Source organism: Toxotes jaculatrix, chromosome 23 (genome assembly GCF_017976425.1).
Source record: "Toxotes jaculatrix isolate fToxJac2 chromosome 23, fToxJac2.pri, whole genome shotgun sequence".
Classification (NCBI taxonomy): domain Eukaryota; kingdom Metazoa; phylum Chordata; class Actinopteri; family Toxotidae; genus Toxotes; species Toxotes jaculatrix.
This window is the reverse complement of record NC_054416.1, coordinates 7051300-7072657: the sequence shown is the minus strand read 5'-3', so window position 1 is coordinate 7072657 and position 21358 is coordinate 7051300. Positions and strand designations below refer to the sequence as shown.

Genomic DNA, 21358 nt, shown 5'->3' with positions numbered 1-21358 from the left:
TAAAGCTTGTTCCCTTTAGTGTCCAGCTGTTGAAGTAGGCAGTTCAGTTGGAGAAACACAATGTTCAGTAAATCATTTGGTAGGAAAAAAAAAGGTTCCACTGAAATATAAAGCTAGATTTGAAACCTTCAACCATGTTGCTCTTTTCACACTCCCCAGTCTTCAAGCCCACTACGGTACATTTTTAAAACTGCACAGAGGGAGGAGAAAAGCCCAAACTGGGTGCAAACGCGCTTTAGTATTGGATTTCATAGCAATCTAAATACTGTGACAGAAGCATTTTCACCCTGGCAAGAGTAAAATCCTGAGGGAGAAACTGTTGCAGTATGAAAAATACCAGTGTAAAAAATATCACTGGTGGACATAAAAAAAAAAGAAAAAAAAAAATCACTGTTTTTATTGAAATGCAGACAAACATTTAGCACGGCATATTTTTATTTTTTTATTTAACATTTTAAGAATGACACAACAGACATGAATGGGCTGTGGAGGAGTGTCACAGTTTCTAAAGTCATTACAATGGCTTAGCATAGGGCAAAATATGAACACAAAAACTGAGGCCATATGGCTTCAGTCAACAATGAACCGATCAGCATATTATTTACCTGCCATCTCTGTTGCTGTCCAGTAACTGGAAGATGCTGGTTACTGTGCTGTTCTGACGACTGAGACCTGAAAAAAAAAAAAAAAAAGAAAGAAAATCATATCTGGGTTATTGCAAAAAATACCTGATAGTTTAAAGAAACAATATTCTAGCACTTCATGTTATAAGCACAATGACTCACAATAACAAAGAGGCAATATTTTTTTTATTGCAAAATTATGTAGGATGTTCTCTTTAATCACTGATCAGCGCAATAAACACTAATCCATCTGAATGCAAACTGAGAGGCAGGGATATGAGAAAAGAACAGAGCTAGAGTTGGATTTAAAATATGGGGAGCGGGGGGAGAGGATGGAGGTTCTTGGGCAATCAGGCAATGAGTCAGTCACGCTGTGCAAGAACATTTGGTTTCCCTGTAGGAAAAAAAAAGCATGTCAGAGTCCAGAATGCAATCAGGAGGCTTTGTGCTGTAACGGCTGATATGACAGTGATTTCCCTCTTCTCCATTCATATTCACAGGCAGATGAAAAGGAGACGCAAAAACTTCCTCAACCCTCTTTCCAGCGAGCATGTGACCCCAACTGATTCATTTTATGAATCGCATTCATTGGAGTGGGAGGGAGAGGAAGTTCTCTTATGCTCGACACTAAGCATCTCCCACATCATCAGTAGAACGGTGAATGTAAAGGGGCAAACTGATTGGCCCCTAAATCTGGGGAAAAGCACTTTACATAATGCTAATTGCACATCCGCTGCAATTACCTTTCCGTACTAATTACAGAAAAGCTAATTGTGAAATTAGCATTTTTTTCCCCCCAGTTTACAGTAGAGAGTCTGAGATGAGTGTGTTCTGTAGGGGTGTAACAAAAAAAAAAAAAAAAAAAAAAAAACCCAGTTCATGACCTTAAATCCACATTTATAAAGTCATGCTGTTTTTTGGATTTAATTTTAAAAAGATGCAAGATGGTATACCACATCTTGTCACCCACGACATGACTGGAAGCAGCAAATGTCTGTGGAGAAGCCAGATTCCTCACCCCTGATGTTGACTCTACTCAACTAAGGGGAAAAAACAAGATTTGCTAATATTCCTCTGCAATATACACAGCATCTGTCATGTTAGTGGCCTATTCTTTTGTTTTAACAGCGCTCTATTCCCAACCTAATGCTTGACATTCTCAACCCATCCTCTAGTTGCTCTGTCTCGCAAAAAATGAGTGCACGAAGGAGGAAGAGAAATGGCCTCATCCCTCCCTCTAGCCACTGCAGAGCTGTAGCTATGAAAAACAACCATAAGGAGGATAGATAGAGAAGGGAGGAGAGGAAGGCAGAGAAAGAAAAAGATGGAGTGGGTGGTGGGGGCTGGGCAGCAACGTGGTAAAAGGTAAGAGGAAGAGTGGGGAAGAATGTGGAAAATAAGTGAGGAGAGAGTAGGAGGGTGAAAAAAAGAGAGAGAAAGGAGGTTCAAGACATTGGCTCTTTAGGCCGATGGCACATATAGGGGGCTATGTTTACTAATGGACACCATCACTCATCCACCCATGTTGCCCTGGCGATAGCACAGCACAGTCGTAAAATAAAGACGGGCACAAAGAGAACAGAGAAAATTGAACATATCAGCAGGAGACTGCAGATCTTTGCCTAGGCTACAGACCATGTTATCCACATAGAGCTTTCTTTGTTATTGTAGGCGCTGCACTCCGAGGCTAACAAACCCACATTTTGTTTTCTTTTATACACTATAAGCAATATTTCCAGGCAGGAAATTACCTCATTCTGTGAGGAAAAAAAATGCCTGATGGAAATGGATCAAGGGGCTGCAGGTGTTGAATTGAACTTTTCCTTTACTGAGATGAGGAGGCGCTGTAAATACAAAGATGGGATCTGTAAATAAATGTTCTAACCTAAATGGCGCATTCAATCACTGACTTACTAATTTTAATTTGCTCTTAAATTCATCAGGGTTGTGATTACAGTGACTGAGCCAAATGCCTTATTCTCAGCGCTCGTCTCAAGGTCCCGACTTGTGGCTTTTCAGGATATTTTAAACAACTTAGAGCTGATGTGCCAGAACAGCGTCACAAACTAATTAGAAGACAAATTAATGTGCAGTAAGACAACCAAGGCTTGAAGACGGAAGATGGATTGCCGGTCTCAAGTTTCAGGGTACTGCAAGTTAATTTTATAATGTACTGAAAAAAAAAATAGAAAGTAATGTCTGCCTAGAAGGTAAGCACCAAAATGTGCTCACTTCTGTGTTTAATTTTACACAAAATTATCGAATAGCCTTTACTGTCAATGAACAATGTCCAACAAAATTACAGTGGCACTTCCCTCTAAGGTGCCTATATGTAATAAGTACAAAAAAGAAAAGAAAAAAAATATATAAAGATAAAAAATATTAAGTAGAAAAACAAAGGAGGTGTCTCTGATTATATACATATGTACAAGAAGAATGGCAGCATGACCTTTGTGTCAGACAAAAATGAAGGAAAGAAATAACTAAAAAATTGTCCCATATTGCACAGTAGCATTTATTGCACGAACAAGTTCAAGTTTGTTTTTCGTTGCATATTATGATCATTTAGCAGCCTGATGGTACTGGGGGTAAAAAACTGTCCTTGAGGAGGTTTGTCCTGGTTCTCGTTGCCCTGAAACCGCCTGCCAGAGGGCAGCAGCTCAAACAGGTGAGAGCCAGGGTGTGAAGTGTCCTTTAGGACGGCCGTGGCTTTCCTGAGGCAGCGGGAGGGGGAGAGGGCAGCCAACAATCTTCTCTGCTGTGTTAATGATCCTCTGTAGCCTTTTCCTGTCCGCCTCAGTGCAGCTGGAGTACCACACTGAGATGCAGTAGGACAGGATGCTCTCCACAGAGGAGCGGTAGAAGATCATCAGCAGCCTCTTCCCCACCCTGTTCCTCCTGAGCACCCTCAGGAAGTGCAGACATTGCTGGGCCTTGTCGGCGACTGCCGTGGTGTTTTCGGTCCAGAAGAGGTCAGTCAAGATCAGGGTGCCCCAAATATGCATTTTTGAGCAGATGAGGTGGTCCCTGTTTATCATACTTATAGTAGGGAGAAATATGAGTATATCAAGGCTGCATGAACATGAAATGTTTGGCACTGAATCCACTGCATCCAGATTATCCTCAGGGGAATTTCAACTAAAATCCTGAGGCAGTCTGGAAGACAAACGTTGTGTTTCATCACTGCACATTACATGTTTTTAATATCCATACAGCCTTATGCAAAATCCTGCATATGTAGGTCTACAGACAAATATACAAAGATGATGAAATATATTTCACACGGATGCTAAAAGTATCCGTAACAGTATTAATTTCAGTTTTACCCCACAGTAACTGGCCATGTCCACAGATGCCTGTATATCTTAAATGGGATGGTTTGGACAAAAAGGATTTTATCATTTCATGCTATTGCCTTCATGAACAAGTGTGCCAGTGACCTAGGTTTAAGTATTATATATAATATTATTCAACTTTCTAACTGACTGACTGAAGACAGATCCCTAATTAAATGAACTGGTTATTTTTACTCAAGAACTTTAAAATGTGCTTGACAGTAACTTCAGCTAACTAGACACAAGCTTTTAATCAAGAGAAATTGGTGTAAGTGCTACATTTAAGCAAGCCAGTGACTGCCTCTGTGCAAGCTGAATGCACAATATCCTGGATGCTTCAGAACAGCAGAGAAGTAAAAACAGCAAAGGTCTCCATTTTAAAAGACAAGTAGACAAACCTACGTGGCAGAAGTATGAGTCACTCTTTAAACTCACTAGCAAGGTTAGTGTGACCTGATTGGCTGAGGGAAGGTTGCCAATTCACTAAAGTCTTGAAACTGGGACGCAACTTTATGAATTGGACAGAAAACACATATTTCTGCAGCAAAACTATGACCCCATTTACACCAAGTACCAACGTGATCTTTATCCAAATTTCTTATCTGGATAAGGAAAAACACATATCAGTGCAGACCACACTGGGATCTAAATGCTATCGAATCAGCCAGGCCACATCTGGAAGACATGAGCTCCATAGCACAACTGCAGGGGGACAGCACTGATCGAGCAGAACGAAAACCTTGCTACACACATTTGCACAATTCATGAAGACATCGTCAAACAGATGGCAAACTGGTATGAAAGGAGTTGGCACCAGTGCCAATGTAAACTACAACATCTGAAGACACTCAGAGAAGACACACTGTAAGTTTACCAGGTCCACCTACATAATATGCACATCGAGATCCGATAATAAAATGGGAAAAAAGAAAAAAGAATTCAGACACAGCAGGTGTTAATATAAAACCCTGTGATCAGATTTGATTATATTAAAATATATAATTCTGTAATTTATCTATTATATATTAAAAATTAATTTCCTATAATCCATCTTTTATTGTGAAATACTTCTGGCCCAAATCAAATGACTCCATTAACGCAGTAAAAATGATAATCACCTTCCTCACAAACAACAACCTCCCTCAGGCTGAGGTATGGCGCCCAAAATATTCATACATTCATTCATTTGTAGACATCACATTAACCTATCACACAGTGCACTAACATTATATCACGCAAATGTTTTAATCAAGAAATCGGGAAATAAATCCTCAGATAATGATTAATAGTGTGGCAGTCCTAGTATGTTTAGCATGACAGAATGTCAAAAATTGATGTAAATAGAGCTGAAATTGCATGATTCTCAAATTTGAATTCACAGACCATGAATTATGTCCTGTGTAATAATGGATTTGACATAAACCACGCTTTGGTCATACAAAAATGTATAATTAAAGGAACTAAGAAACATGAAGACTAATTTTGTAACCTTTTCCTTGACAACAAATTAAGCTGTTTTGACAGCTGAGGTATCCTGTCCTCTCCTTGCACTTCAGTTATTCTATAGGTCGACTATAACTGCACTCATGTACCTTTGGAAAACATGCGTAGCAGGGAGGTGGTTTGCAAGACGGTTCGCTAGAGAAACCAGGTCAACCACTGGATTAGCGATGAACTTGAGGAAATCCCCTCAAACTGTGGGTGAACTCCAAGTCCATGTAGCTTTGCATATTGGGACGTACCATTAAAGAACGAGAACGAGATGTAAAATGCAGTATGACTCTTCACGAGGGGATCATATCAAATAAACATCGTTAGAAAAGGAGGAAACCTTTATGTGAACCCAAAGCTCATCAAGGAGGGCATTAAGAGGGAATTTATCAAAAATAGGCACACGTGATCACTGTTCTTTCTGGCCATAACGGAAGAGCAAAGTCTTTGTTATCCACTGAGAATTTACTCCAGATTTCCCAGCACGCTGAGCAAAATGTAAAAAGATCCATGAATACAAATTCCACTACTTGGCAAATAGAAGGACAGGGTATAGCTAAATTCACCAAGTCCTACAATATTTTCTTCACCGTGGCACACACATAAGAAACTAATTTTCTCAGAGGGTACAAGTAACCTGGCCCTTTAAAACTTCTCAATAGCTGTGCATGAAGCCCTGGAGACATGTTTGAGTGACAGCTGCAGTAAAGGGAAAGACTGTTAAGTTCTACTTTGCAGGCTCAGCTGCTTGTTCTTCTGGCCTTTCATTCCTACTTTGACATGGGCTATTGACAGGTCATAAAGGGAAAGATGTGACTTTCTTTAAAAAAAAAACTGATTCTTTGTTGGGATGTTCTTCTATTTAATTGAGGTAACTCACAATACTTGTCCCCAAGGGTCCTCTGAAGTGTCTTTTAAGGAAACCGTTTTATAGGTTTGTCTTACTGTATAACATGCTTTGCCGAACAAAAATGTGCAGGTTAGGAGACGTGTATAGAACAATCACATGTACTAGTCAGGGGTGAAAAGAGGTCTATAGGAAGTTAAGGCTTTTTAATTGATGGTCCTCTACTCTGGCACTGAGTCAAAAGGTCACAATGACAAAATTATATAATGTTGAGGAGTAATGAAAACATGGAGGAAACAGGAGATCCAAGAAACTTTGAAGAGATTAAATTTAAACCTGATTTAAGAGATGCAAGTTGCTTTAAACTGCTTTTCAGGTTTCTCTTCTGAAGAAGTATTAAAAAACAAGCTGAGGGCCATGCATTAGTCAGATCACATTAAAAATTCTATCAAATGTAAAAGTTGGAAAAATGCTTCCTTGATTACTTCACCTATACAATCTCTGCTTTGCCACGCGCATTTTTGTTTTAACTCTGGGAATGAAATCAAAATATGCATGAAAACCTTATCATCTTGCCACCCCAAATAATAACAGTAAGGCCCACTGGGGAGCCATAAAGTGTTTGCTGAGTTATACTGCTGGCAGATTAATGAAGCTTATTCACTAAAATTCAAGTATTAATCAACATATAATGTCATAGGCTGCAGGTAGAGGGAAAAAAGGATGGATAAATAGTCTTCAAGTCTCTGAAACTTCCCTTTAATCTCAACACAAAGAGGTACCCATACACACACACGCACACACATGCGCACACACAAACTGGCATTAGAAGTGCATAATAAAAGCCTAGATAGATAGCCAACATGGACAAGACATGCCAACGCAACCACGGAAATGAAAATTGATGGTTGTTACACCCTAAAGATGAGCAGTAATGGAAGAAAACAATGACAGGCTCGGGAACATGGGGGGCCAGTGACGTCTAGCAAAGGTCAGCTCACAGCAAGAAGCATGATGGATGCATGCTCAGAGGAACCACCAAAGTCAAATGACCTTTACTGCAATCAAAATTTTTACTTGAGGGGCAGTTTGACACTAGACAATTGCCAATATTCCGTGACAACAGAGATGGACGTGGGAAACACAACAGCAAAGTATTAAAAACCAACCATTGCTTGATATATTGACAAGCAAACAACAGGGTGTCAGTCACAGACAAAAGAAATTACCCTTGTAAAAATGTTCAAATATTTGTTCTGCTACAACCCAAAAATCTAAAACTTTGAGCTCATTTAACTCCACCAATCTCTATCCTCTGCTTTCCCAGCACACGTGTAATGATCCTAAATCCTTATGGACTTCAGTGCTAAAAATGAAATGAGTCCATTTCCCGTCCAGGCCCACAACTTTCTGTACATTCACATACGCAAGTCTGCACGTCACTTAAATGCCGAGCCAGCTTGTGCTCGGAGCGATAAGGGAATTTTCCTGTGAGTCATAAGCAACTTCTCTCTGAAGGTTTGAGGAACGTAAAAGGAGAGCTGTGGGACTGCAATATGCTGTTGCTCAGCACTCCTCTTAGCCCATTTATTTCAATGGCACAGGCATCTGTATTTAACCCTTCCAGCTGTTTCTCAAAGTCCACTATTTGTCATCCTGACCATCTGGCCTGGGGTGCCGAGGTCAATTTACTTTTGTTCAATGTAAGGCTGAGCTGAAATGAAATGGAAGTGGCCCTGTGGTAGCCGTAACAATCACCTAATGTCTGCAAACTGAAGCAATTCTGTGGACTGAGCAAATTACTCGGAATGGAGTCAAACCAAATCATGGCAGGTTAAAGGTGGCACAACACTTACCACTGTCACCCGCTTCCAGTGCCTTTAGTGTTTGCTCTTTGAGTCGGTCCGCCTCATGTTTCCTCCTCCTGTGTTCCTCAAGTTTGATCTGTAGGTCCTCAGCTGCCTGCTGAAGCTCTCTGAGCTGGGCCTGAGGACAGACAGAAAACATCTACAGTCAGTATTACATGGTAAACACCGCAGCTGTTGGACACTTTCATAACTTTCAATTGCAGGTATTGTATAGTCATAAGTCCAAAAACCATATGCTGTACAGTGACATTTAGTTTGCATATCAGCAGATGTGTCACATCTTTGTTGGTTCACCCGTGTTCAAGAATCATTCAACACATTCCCATCAACTTCAGCTGTACTCTATGTTTAGTGCTACCTAGCAAAAGTCTACATGCTACATGCTATACTAAGACACTGAGCATTTTGCCTCCTAAACATAAGCATGTTAGCATTGTCACTGTGGCCATGTATGAACTGCAATGCGCTGCAATACATTAGCCCAAATACAGAATGAGATTATACAATGTGCAATCTCATTCAAAAAAATCTTGCACATCAAAATCATATTATTTTTACATAGTCATGATTGTGTTTGTTTTATAGTGAAAATGTACAACTGTTGACATGAACATAATTGGCTTATAGCCTCAAAAGTATTTATAGAAAGCTCCGCCTGAATTGACACTGAATGGTATTTTGAATTGGATCTTTCTTTATGCATCAGTATATCTACATCAAGACCAGAACCAGTCCACGTATTTACAAAAACTGGTACAGCAGCACTCGGGTCTGCACAATGGACTATTTAAATCACTTGCGTCAGGAGGTGTTGCCGTCACACCAAAAATGACAGCTTTTGACAACCAAGCATAACCTATCATCACTCTCGGTAATGGACCAATTAATATGAAAGAGCAGCAGCTCCTTGTTTGTGTGTCTGCATGCAAGCAAGCGTGTGTGTGTGTCAATACTGCCTTCCAATCTCTCCTCAGAGACTCTCACAATGCAGTGATGGATTCTGCTTGGTTCGGATAGGGATGACTACCTTTCTAGGGCACGTTGCTTGCTGAGCCACCTCCACTTTGCTGCAGTGATTTATGGGCTCCATTTTGAGTGTACAAGAACATATTTACTTGTGAATAACACCCCTAACATGCAAAAAGTTCCTCCACTGTGTTAAAATACTGTAACTCTTGGAAAGATGTAGTTTGGACAAAAAAGCACTATGCATTCCTCTAAAACCCAAACAAAAAAATATTAGACAAAGCTATATTATGTAGAGAAAAACAGTTTAAAAGGGACTGAGAACTAGCAAATGCTGCACACCATTTCCTGCTTTAAAATGTACACTTAGAAAGGGCCAATCAAAAGAAAGATAATCACAAACCTCCGCAAAGAGAATTTTATTGAATACCAATTTCTATTCAATTAACAGCCACATTCCCATTTCTGCCGGTTCTAGGGCACACAGTGCTGACACGCTACACTCAGCTTTCATTGTGTAAAGGCTTCTAATTTGATTAAAAAGTTTTACAGTGCGTCATTTCTTTAACAGCACATTCTTCTTTAACCCTTGAACCGTGGGAAGAGTTCACTTTTAAGTCATTGCATAGGGTTTCCGAGACAAGGCCCCCTTAGGTAACCCTGCCATATCAACAGAGACGCACTGAGAGAAGAGGATCACAATGTGAGGCGAGGCTCAGAGGGCTGGGTGACACTTCAGCCTCGATCTGCCAATCAGGCGCCACAGAAAAGAACATAGGGAAAAAAGAAAACAGAACAGAATAGAACAGAAGAGTGCAGGATACACACTCAGAGACCATCAGCTGGCAAATCAGATGTGTGAGCGCGTGCGTGTGTGTTATAAAAAGTGGCCTTCAGACAAAATCCCTGTTGTCAAATAAGTGGTATCTTTTCAACTGTATCTTTTAGTACAAGCAATACATGATTTAAACAAGCATGACATTTTTTAACACAAACTATGCTGTAAAGGACTTCAAAGTACTTGAAATAAAGTAATTTTTTATCACTGCACAAAATAACAAGGACTGAGGGCAGTCCTGAGAAAGTAACAAAACTGTGAAATGTGCAGCAGCAACATTTTCCAACCGACAGCGAGTCCTTCAGAATCTCAACTAAATATTTCAAAATGTTCGTAACTACATGTTGAACAATACTCTGGTCTTACAATTGTCTCTTTTCTACTACTGACGCAATAAAAAAAAGGGCGATTAACTTGCAAATTTCAGACTTGACCATCTAATAGTGGTGGGAGGGCAACTTGTATTTCCTAAAGCACAATAATACATTAAGTAATGAGACCACTGAACCAGTAAATATAAATTACAAACATCTAAAGAGATCCTCAGCTGCCAAATTTACCAATTTAATTTGCACTGAACTCCAGGGCTCCAGTTTCTAATTTGGCCTAGTGCTTGTTGAACTAAATGTGCAAATGGAGAGCAGAGGAAAAACTGTGAAGCACTTTCTGCTTATCTTGAAGCTCTGTAAAGGAGCACGTCGATTCAGAAAGGGCTTGATCACTCGGGTACTTGTTTACTTGTACTGACTTACCCCCCCCCCAAAACATTTACTCCTTACTGCTTTAAAGTGGGTGCAAACGAAGCATAGTCATATCTGGAATCCTTAAGAATATACAGTGGAATGCTAAGCTGATGGCAGGAGATGAATATGATGATGTTTATGGGTCACAGATAAAAGTACAAACTAGAATAGTTTGGATAGGAGCTGTAATACATTTTGAGTACAAACATAATATACTCATATATTTGTTTTGATAAAATGGGAGAAAACACTACAAAATTGAACATAATTATCAACAAAAACACAAGTGATACAAGTGAGCTAATGGCTGGAAAAATGCTTCTTGACATTTCTTAGCTCTAGAGAGCCCTGAACCTATTGTGTTAACAGGTCAAAAACTAACTGCACAGCAGGCTAAGGTTGGTGCTGAAAACTGCACGGCAGATGCCTGTAGCAGCAGGTGCCGTGAACATGTTTGGTCACAACAATATCATAGAGCACAAGCTGCTCATTTAGACCAGGAATTCACAGAGTGAAACACACATAAAAGCAAATTAACCTCAATGTCCCTATCACTCAAGTGTGTTAGCAAGCAAGCCGGGTAATAACACTGCAGTTACTGACTGGCAGCGCAAGTAGCCAAGTTGAAAAGTTAATTAAATCTAGCGAAGATAACCGAGACAATATCTACACACAATAGAAACACACTGGTACATTTTCATGATAATTTTTGCAGCAGTCTTCCATAATTTGCTTGCTGACCTCAATAAAGGACAGAGGAGACAGACATGCAAAGCACCCGGGCCACACTCAAACCCAGGACACTGCAGTGACAGGTGCTGAAAACCAAATACTAGACTGCAGAACAATTTCAGGGCAAACCATCCACAGCTACTTAGTTTGCAACATATATCAGTTCACCAGTTTGACTGCAATGGGCTCCAACTACAGTCGAGCACTTACTCTGCAGGCTACAGGATAAACTATACACCACAAAAATCTGAAACTATGACATCTCAAAATGACCTTACATTTCAGGGTTTTTAGATTTAGTGTTCATACACTGTAAAACAGGCCAAATTGCACCTGGATTTACATGAAACGTGCCTTGAGTAACACTCTAGAGGTATTCTATTTTGTTATATGAAGTCTCACAAAGCCGATCTCACTGTATTGTCATATCTATTTATTCTGTGGCTGTCAGGAGTTTCTCTTTTTCATGTTTTCAGAAACACAAATCAGTTCTCCAAGATATTTGCTGTGGTACTGTTTGGAACTTTATCATCAGACTTCTCCACTTAGGGTGTCTTCCTTTCCAAACAATTTAACAAGGTTACCTGCTTTCTCCTAATCAAGGGATTAAGTTTAAACATATCGGCTGCTTTATACTATATATAGGCCACTTAATGATTTTTTGTGCAAGACACAGCTCAACATAAAAACGTGGAAAAAGTTACTAGTGTTCTTGAAGCTAGAACAGGATAAAGCTTTTGAGGGGAAAACCCTGATGACTTTCCTCTGTTGCTGCTACATTCTCTATGGTAGTAGTTACTTCAGCAGAATACAACGCACCTGCTTCTCCCTCCAGAGCAGCACTCCCTCCTCAATCAGTTGCTGCTTGAGTCGCAAACCCTCGTCCAAGGTCCTCATCTGGCCCTCCACATACTCTCTCTCTCTCTGTCCCAGATTCCTGGAAGAGAACGAGAGGATGCACAGTCCCATCATTACTGAGAAAACATTGGCCACCCCTGCTACGGTCATTGAGATGGCGCAATCCAATTTTTAAGGGCCCACAATACAGCAGGAATCCAAATGGGAAAATAGAAAAGTAAATAAGATGGGGGCTGATGCTCTGCGGCTGAACTAAATTGTTTTTGAAGTCTAGCAAACACAATATGAGTGTGGACCTTGTGAAAACATAATGAGATATACTCTGCTTGTATATGGTTTTGAGCCGAACGGCAGAGAATTAAATAATAGAGGACTGTCAACAAAAGAAGTGGGTTACTGTATTAGAAGTTACATTTACACAGCAAGCTGCATTTCACAATCATAGTATAGTCCGTCTTTGTAGTGCAGCTCAGAGAAGATAATAAATATGACCTGGCAGGAGTCTGGGTTCTTATAAATGTTTTTATTCACAGTCCACAATCTGTGTACATAATACATATCTTAAAAAAAATAAATTATTTGCATGAATATCACTTCTGGATGGGGTTATTGAGAGTACAATTTACACCAGGAAAAGGAAAGTGTAATGAGATGATGAGTCAGATTTGTCTTTATCATGGACAAACTCTTCAAAACAATATTGTGATGCATATACATTGCAAGACTCAAAGACAGTCTGAACCAACTCGAGTTTTTAATCATAGTGACACCATGCCCCCTGGTGGCACAATAAATGAGTCACTATAACGTGGGCGCAGCAAGTGAACAGTCTACCACACTGCTGCTCTGATAAACAGCCTTATGTTAAATTCAAATTTCATAAAAGAAAGTCAGCATTTTTATCAAGTTGCCCAAAAATGCAGAGTAGAAAACATAATGGATTGGGTGAATATTTATTTCTACAGCAATGCATGGGCATCTAATAACATATTTTGAGTCGAAATCTGCATGTGTTATTTCATAAATATTGAATCTCAGTTTTCAACTGACCAGCAAGTGTTCTGGCAGTGAGCGTGGCTGTTGTATTCATCTGAAGCGTCGCAGCAATCTGGCGAGAGACACGGGAGAAACCAATCCAACGCACATACAAGAGAACAGAAGAGAATACAACATGTCAACAAGGAGAGGTTAGCAATGTGTCCTTATCCTAAATGTGATCAGTACATAATCTGGCAGTAAAATTAAATATAGATTAAAGTTAAAAACAACACACAGACTGGAAATCAAATTTCCAGTCTTTGTGCTATGATTTTCTCATATAACTCTCAACAAGAAACCAAATAAGGGCATCTCCCAAAATGTCAAACAAGTCTTTAAATCGATATTAAATTACAGTTTTAGCGCTAGAGTTTCCTCAAAATTATCACGATTGCAAAAAACAGTTACACTGTGTTGAATTTACATGTAATTTTGACATTAGCACCAACAGCCAACATTACCTATAAAACACATTAAATGGCACATATACCAGGCTCCCACCAACACTAATGAAACTGATAAATCTGTATTCTCTTGAGTGCAGATGTTGATCCAGCCAGCCACATTTCATCCTTAAAGACGGAGATTAGATCTTTGTTTCTGCAAGATATCTCTCTCTGTGGTTCAGAGAGGGTCTCTTGAGATCAGCCACTTATAAGATCAGTTGCATGGTGTTTTGTAAGTGCTCAGATCTAGCTTTCGCTCAGATGTTTTAACCCAAGAGAGTGGGCACAGTGTGAAACTTCTCAATTATCCAGAAATCTATTGGTGACCGGTGGAACAAGAGCATTACAGCTCAGGGAAGGAAGCCAATGAAAATATTTCAACAACCAGACAAAGCCAAAAAGCGACGACGCGTTAGCTATTAAGTGGCTCAATTCAAGGCAGGGAAGGTATGAGAAGACGAGCGGGAGCAGAATAAAGGAGGAAGGAAAGGGAGAACAGGGCTTTGAGAAATATCCCCCTACTGTTCTTTCATTCTTCATTCCTTCAATTTCTTTTACCGGCTATGGTCGCATTCTGTCTAATGCTGAAAATGCTGGTGACAGAGAGGAGATGTCGACAACAGAATTTATTGATTTTGTCCAAAGTGGAGAACTACTGGAGAACAAAAGTGGATGAGAAAGGGGAGCTGAAAAACTATCTGATTAGACACAGAGTGTGGCAGATTTTACAAGAAAGAATGGAGAAAAGCCTTGAGGAAAAAGACAGGATGTTCCTCAAGGAAAGCTGAGCGAGGAGAGCGAGAGTACACGTCTGTATGTGTGTGTTAGACAGCTATGTTCTGTTTGCTGTGTCTACTTCATCTGTTTGTTTGTACTACAAAAAGGAGTGACAGTGTGTACACCAGAATGTCAGCTTCTTGACATCATGTATAATAAGAATTCCTGTCCATGTCTGCAAAACACACAAAAGGGGAAAAACAAACAGTGCAACTCTTTACTCAATAAAATGAGGACATGAACTTTTATGAACTTATTTTAATTAAACCCTCACAACTAAATGAAATTTATATATATTTACAAGATATATAGAACATAGTCGGCATCACACGTTTCCGCAAAACAAAGGTTTTGTAATGTTTACTAAAGTCACCACAGAGGTGATTTTTTTTTTCATCCTCTATAATGCAATATAAAAAGCCTTACCACAGATGCCATCATTGACTCGCGATGATGGGATGTAGTGTGGGCGGAAACCTAGATTGGTGCAGTAGAATCGACCACGAGGACAGGCTGACGTTCCTACATGGGGCCAGAAGCAGAAGTCAGCAATGGATAAAAAAAAAAAATTCCCCTACAAATAAATTTAATCTAAACTGTTCATAATGCGTGCAAAGGAATAAAAATGCACCTGTACATGTGGTGTACAAGGTTTTTGTTGCTGTTTTTTTATCTGATTTTGACCCCGTACACTAATAAGTAGGGGTGCGCGATATGGCAAAAATATCACATCACGATTTTTTTAATGGTAAAATCACGATCACGATTTTATCACAGTTCATTTTTACAATGAAGTTAATTTAGAACCAAACTATTCTCTATGTAAAAACTTTCTAAAGACAAAAAGGTCACCTCTTTCCACCGTTTGCTCCTTCTCTCATATGGCGTGCTTTTATCAAAGGCTTGTGTTATAGTTGGTTGTTTCTGTGTAATGTCTTTAGCCGTTGTGTTGCCATCCGAAGCACGAACCTTCTCTGTGCAAACTTTGCAAATGACAGTTGTTTGCGCTTTGTCGTTTGGAGAAAACCCAAACCAGTTTCATACGCAGTGTTGGGGAGTAACGGAATACATGTAACGGCGTTACGTATTCAGAATATAAATTACGAGTAACTGTATTCCATTACAGTTACAGTTTAAATAGATAGTATTCAGAATACAGTTACATTGTTGAAATCAGTGGATTACGTGACGATACTTCTGTTTCACGAGTTTATATTTATTCTCTAAATGAACGAAGGCAACCCGATGCGTTTCCCAGAAGCCCCAGCGCCGACTGCCTGATCAGTCGGTCAGAATGGAGTCGGACGAGGAGCACCAGGAGCGACAGCTTGAGCCGCAGCTGGCAAAACAGAACCGGGACAGGAATGCGTTGGCCAAGACAGAAACGGCGTTACGTATTCTGAATACGTAACGCCATTACATGTATTCCGTTACTCCCCAACACTGTCCATACGACTGAAGTGGAGTTCTTTTTGGGGACCAACTGCAAGCTTTCACTTTCGTAGTTGGCCATGGCTACCCGCTACAGCTTGACTAAAACACCGAGGCTAGTAAAAAAAAAAAAAATCAGCACTGCTCATACTTCGCCATGATTGTTTCGAGGGAAAAAAACTTCTCATGCGTCTGTGCGCAAGCATAGAGCTGCAATTAATAGAATGTGCCCTATAGACGATAATACGATCTCTCTCCTCTGGTAGATCGTCAACACTTTCTAATCCTTCACGATCTATTATCGTCATATCGCACACCCCTACTAATAAGCAAACTTTCATTCCTATTACATGTCAGCTTAACATGGCTGTTCACATAATCAAAATCACTGAAACAAAAAAAAACAAGATATATCTGAAAATCATAACAGAACTACATTATTAAGTCAAGTCAGTGTATGGTAATAATTAACAGTGCACTGGTGACAGTGAGGGACGCTATTTGCCAGCATTGGTTAACAGACACCCACGGGTTAACGTTTTACCTGGTTCATCAGAGCCATCTTCACAGTCGCAGTAGTCATCGTTCACCTGCTCAAAGGGGATGATTTTCGAGCCATCGATGCACAGAAAGGACTTCCTCTCTCTGTAGAATCGTTTGTCTGTAACAGAATTAAAACATTACAAACTGGTGCATGTTGATGACCTTGAACTGCAGCTTGAAAATAACGAAAGAGGTGGACTGACAACAACATGTTGTACCTGGGACATTTTTAAAAGCGCAGTTATGAGGTCCTGAGTCTGGTAAATACTACTGGAACTAGATTTAAAAAAAACAAAACTTTTCAGTCTGGTATTATTACCACTACGAACAATTTAAATGCTCCGTACACCAGTTTAAAAAGTATCTACAGTGATGGCAGCTTTATAAGGACTTGCTACATGTAACCTGTGTTGAAGCTGAGGAGCCGTTTGAGTTACAAACGCTACATGTCGCTAACTAGCTTTAAGCTAGGTGGTGGGACACAGTGAACTCACAAGACGAAGATATTCCTCTTATTTTCCGCGAGTCTACGAAACCACACCAAACAACAGTTGCGACGATAACGTGGAAACGCATGTCCGAGGGCAGAAATTTAAACTGACTCCCTTCTGCCTCCCAAAAAAACCCCGCTCAAACGTGTTTAAAACTCATGATATGCAGCCGACATTTAAACTGGCCAGTCCGTGACTTCCTGGAAGGAAAGGTCACATGGTCTTACTGCCGCCTAGTTATTGGTTCGTATTCGAGTACTTCGACCAATCAAGAGTGAGAGAGGATTCTGAAGCGGAAGAAGAAATACACTTTAACATTTTTTTTATTTGGACTATAATGATTAATTTTTGGGGCTGTGTAGTTTAGAATGAATAAGTTTATGAAAACAAGTGTATGAAGTGCAATCCCCAGAAAAACTGAACCCACACTTTTATTAACGTAAGTGTGTCACGCTCAAGTTATTGTAACATTGGAGCGCATTAACTTTTTAAAGTTCCACTAAAATACAACAATATTTCCCCATATTGACATATCACTAATGTGCCACTCTAACATTCAGTTCATCTACAACAACTCATATTGCTTCTCTGACTGAAACTTCATCCATTCACCCACAGGTTAACGTTTTACCTGGTTCATCAGAGCCATCTTCACAGTCGCAGTAGTCATCGTTCACCTGCTCAAAGGGGATGATTTTCGAGCCATCGATGCACAGAAAGGGCTACCTCTCTCTGTAGAATCGTTTGTCTGTAACAGAATTAAAACATTACAAACCGGTGCATGTTGATGACCTAGAACTCCGCCTTGAAAATAACGAAAGAGGGGGACTGACAACATGTACCTGGGACATTTTTAAAGCGCAGTTCTGACGTCATGAGTCTCGTAAAATACTACTGGAACTAGGTTTTTTTTTAAAAACCCAAACTTTTCAGTCTGGTATTATTATTACCACTACGAACAATTTAAATGCTCCGTACACCAGTTTAAAAAGTATCTACAGTGACGGCAGCTTTAAACGGACTTGCTACATGTAACCTGTGTTGAAGCTGAGGAGCCGTTTGAGTTACAGCACGCTACATGTCGCTAACTATCTTTAAGCTAGGTGGTGGGACACAGTGAACTCATAAGACGAAGATATTCCCTTTTTCCGCGAGTCTGCGAAACCACACCAAACAACAGTTGCGATGATAACGTGGAAACGCATGTCTGAGGGCAGAATTGTAAACTGACTCCCTACTGCCTCCCCGAAAAGAGAAAAAAAGCCCGCTCAATGTATTTAAAACTCCCAACATGCAACGGACATTTAAACTGGCCAATCCGTGACTTTCTGAAAGGCACATGGTCTTACTGACGCCTAGTTATTGGTTCGTATCCTTCGACCAATCAAGAGTGAGAGAGGATTCTGAAGCGGAAAAAGAAATACACTTTTTTTTTGTTTGGACTATAGTGATCAGTTTTGGGGGCTGTGCAGTTTAGAATGAATACGTTTATGAAAACAAGTGTATGAAGTGCAATTCCCAGAAAAACTGAACCCATACTTTTATTAACGTGAGTGTGTCACGTTCAAGTTATTGTAACATAACTTTTTTAAGTTCCACTAAAATACAACATTGTGAACATGGATATTTCCCCACATTGACATATCACTGATGTGCCACTCTAACATTCAGTTCATCAACAGCAACTCATATTGCTTCTCTGACTGAAATGTCATTGTAACACATCACTTTGTGGGACATGATAAAAATATGAGGTTGGTTGATGTAAAATCTGCAGACAACTGATCTGAGGGCATCTACCGTTTCTCCCAAATCTAAAGGGCCAAGAGCTCTTGATGTACCCCAGCTTTCATTGTGCACAGAGATTTTTATTTGTGTGATGATGGTTTATTTTGATATTGTAATTATATATTTTAAAAGTAGGTTATAGGTGATAGATAGATAGATAGATAGATAGATAGATAGATAGATAGATAGATAGATAGATAGATAGATAGATAGATAGATAGAAATATGAACACAAATACAACAAGTGCACCTTTTAATGGTTTTATTAAAAATAAAAAAAACTTTACAAAATGTACACCATAAACAAACTTGAATAGTAGTGCAGTGTTTCAGCACTTTAACAATTTGTTTGAGGCACTTGAAAAGCGATTTAAAGGTAAAGCTGAAAGCCAATTTACAATAACATTAAAGAAATAACATTTTCATGAGCAGCTTTTTAATTTGTCATTTTTCATTGTTAAGCCGCGTGTAAAGGCCTGTATTGCATAGAGACTCCTTGCTCTGTAGGTAAGACAGGTCACGGATCATGCCAGGAAAAGAATATGAGTCCAGGGGTGGACGCAGTGGAAACACTGGCATCAGTCCGGATGTCATGTAAGGTGACATAAAACCTGCCATACCGCCGTTTGCAGAGGAATAGGCCAGCCGTAGAGGGCTGACACCGAGGCGAGGGCTGAGACCGTACAGACTGTCTCCCCCGGCGGCCGGCGGTGGCATGTGGAGGGGGGAAAAGGCTGATTTGCTCCCCAGTGCACCAATCGCTCCAGGCAATCCGACTGAAGGCCTGAGCGCGTTTGAGTGATTAGATAGAGACAAGCTATCGGAGTCAATTTTGTTTTCTTTGGAACTCAACACCAGTTCAATGGATTTGACAATGTCACCTCTGCACGTTCTCACCATAGACTCCAGAGTGTCCCTTTTCTGATGTGGGAAGATCCTGGTCATGATATCGGTGGGGTCGCGGTCCAGGCTCGGGTAGTCCTTGGGTTTCTCCGTCTCACTCCCTGACTCCGGGTCCGAGGAGGAAAGCGACCTCTGCGGACTCTCTGTGTTGTCTGAGTGCTGATCAAACACCGGAGACGGACTTGCGCTGTCGTCAGTTAATGGAGTGGTGTTGTTTTTGCTTGGAGACAACTCTTTTTTGCTACTTGGAGAGGGCAGCCGTGTGGTGTGGGGTGCAAATAGGGGTCGACCCATTAATCCATTATAAAAATTGTACTTGCTCAGTTTGTCATCTGAAATGTGGATAACGGAAAAACAGGTGGTTTAAAATCATGTTTGCATGGTTATGCTTGCAGCCAAACGGTGCGTACAATGCGAAAACAACGCAATCTTCAAAAATAAAACACACTTGATTTTTGTTGTAACTTGATTTTTATCCCAAACTACAGATAATCCAAATAACACCATGTGTAAATATTAATTTAACTACAAGAGTATAGGTAAAATTGTCAGCTTACCATCTTTTTGGTTCTCTGTTCCAAAAACATCAAAACTGGGAGTTGTTGGAGTGCTGCTGGTACTTGCTGGCACCCCGGGGCCTACAGGTGACCCCTGAGGGATCACTGTTTCACCTGCGATCCCCGACCCGGGGTAAAATAGCCGGAGTTCCCGGGCCTCGCTCTCCTCCTGAGCCTGCTGCCTCCTCAGTGCCACCTGCGCGGCCATTACCCGCTGCCTCTCCGCTATTAGAGTGCACTTTGCGCACACGCAGTCTCTCCACCGACAAAAGCGCTTGTGGCCTTTCAGCGCGGAAACCACACCGTGGTTCCTGCATCTGGCGCACTTCGGGGTGCGGGGATATCCCCTCTCCAGCGCGGGATTACAAGCCCGGAGGAAGAGAGGCGGAGGGCGCAGGAGGGAAGGGGGCACCTGCAAGCCACCGAGCGCGTTGGTGGTGTGCCCAGCGAGGCCAAGCGGTCTGATCCTGCTGTCCATCGCCTGAGGGGAACCAAATGCAAAGTCTTCGGGGTGTCCAATGCAGTTGTTCAAATATAGTCACTCAAGTCTTGTGGCCCCTTCTTTGTGACTGGAGTCTCTCTACTGTCGCTGGCACCCTGAGCCAGCGCGCTTTAAGTGTCTCCTCTCCAGGTGGTTTGACATGAAATACAACACCCTCGTCACACCCCTTTCCGCTCCAGCCTCTTAATGCCCTATCATGTTTATTTGCATCCCGGATGAATAGTGGTCTAATCTGATGCAACTGAGCCTATATGCAGCTGCAGTTTAGGAAAAGGTGAGGCCTGCCAAGACCAGACTTTACATGATCTTTAATTTCACGTTTAAAAAGTGGGATCAGCTGGAAATTACATTCAAATTTGCACTGAGGTTTTGGTTACTTTAAGATTTACAGTGATTTAATATGCACCATGGTGGACTACTGTGCAAAAAGGTGGACTTTGTTGAATTAACAAGAAACCAAACGTTTTCAAAACGCAAAGAAAATCATGTGGCCTCAGGTCAGCTACATACAATGACCCCCTTTGGTTGCCCTGCTAAACAATGAATATTCACTATTAGGATGTTTTTTAACACAACAATGG

The 21358-nt window shown here is 40.6% G+C and overlaps 2 protein-coding genes across 2 annotated transcripts in view; both read right to left on the bottom strand.

The window, feature by feature from the left end:
* Window positions 1–17216, bottom strand: part of LOC121177536 (glucosidase 2 subunit beta-like) — a 107495-nt gene extending 90279 nt beyond the window's left edge. Inside the window, exons 1-7 of the mRNA XM_041031866.1 lie at window positions 17031–17216; window positions 16538–16654; window positions 14989–15084; window positions 13352–13409; window positions 12263–12380; window positions 8153–8282; window positions 606–672 (exon numbers count right to left, since the gene is read on the bottom strand). Coding sequence (XP_040887800.1) covers window positions 606–672; window positions 8153–8282; window positions 12263–12380; window positions 13352–13409; window positions 14989–15084; window positions 16538–16654; window positions 17031–17112 — 668 coding nt within the window. The 5' untranslated portion in view covers window positions 17113–17216. The remainder of the gene's footprint in view (window positions 1–605; window positions 673–8152; window positions 8283–12262; window positions 12381–13351; window positions 13410–14988; window positions 15085–16537; window positions 16655–17030) is intronic.
* Window positions 17217–19062: 1846 nt separating this feature from the next.
* On the bottom strand, window positions 19063–20883 carry LOC121177304 (doublesex- and mab-3-related transcription factor A1-like). Its single transcript, XM_041031570.1, has 2 exons — window positions 20276–20883; window positions 19063–20050 (listed from the first exon to the last, which is right to left on the bottom strand). Exons 1-2 carry the CDS (start codon window positions 20751–20753, stop codon window positions 19260–19262), a joined length of 1269 nt encoding a protein of 422 aa, XP_040887504.1. The 5' UTR covers window positions 20754–20883; the 3' UTR covers window positions 19063–19259.
* Between the last annotated feature and the right edge of the window lie 475 nt (window positions 20884–21358).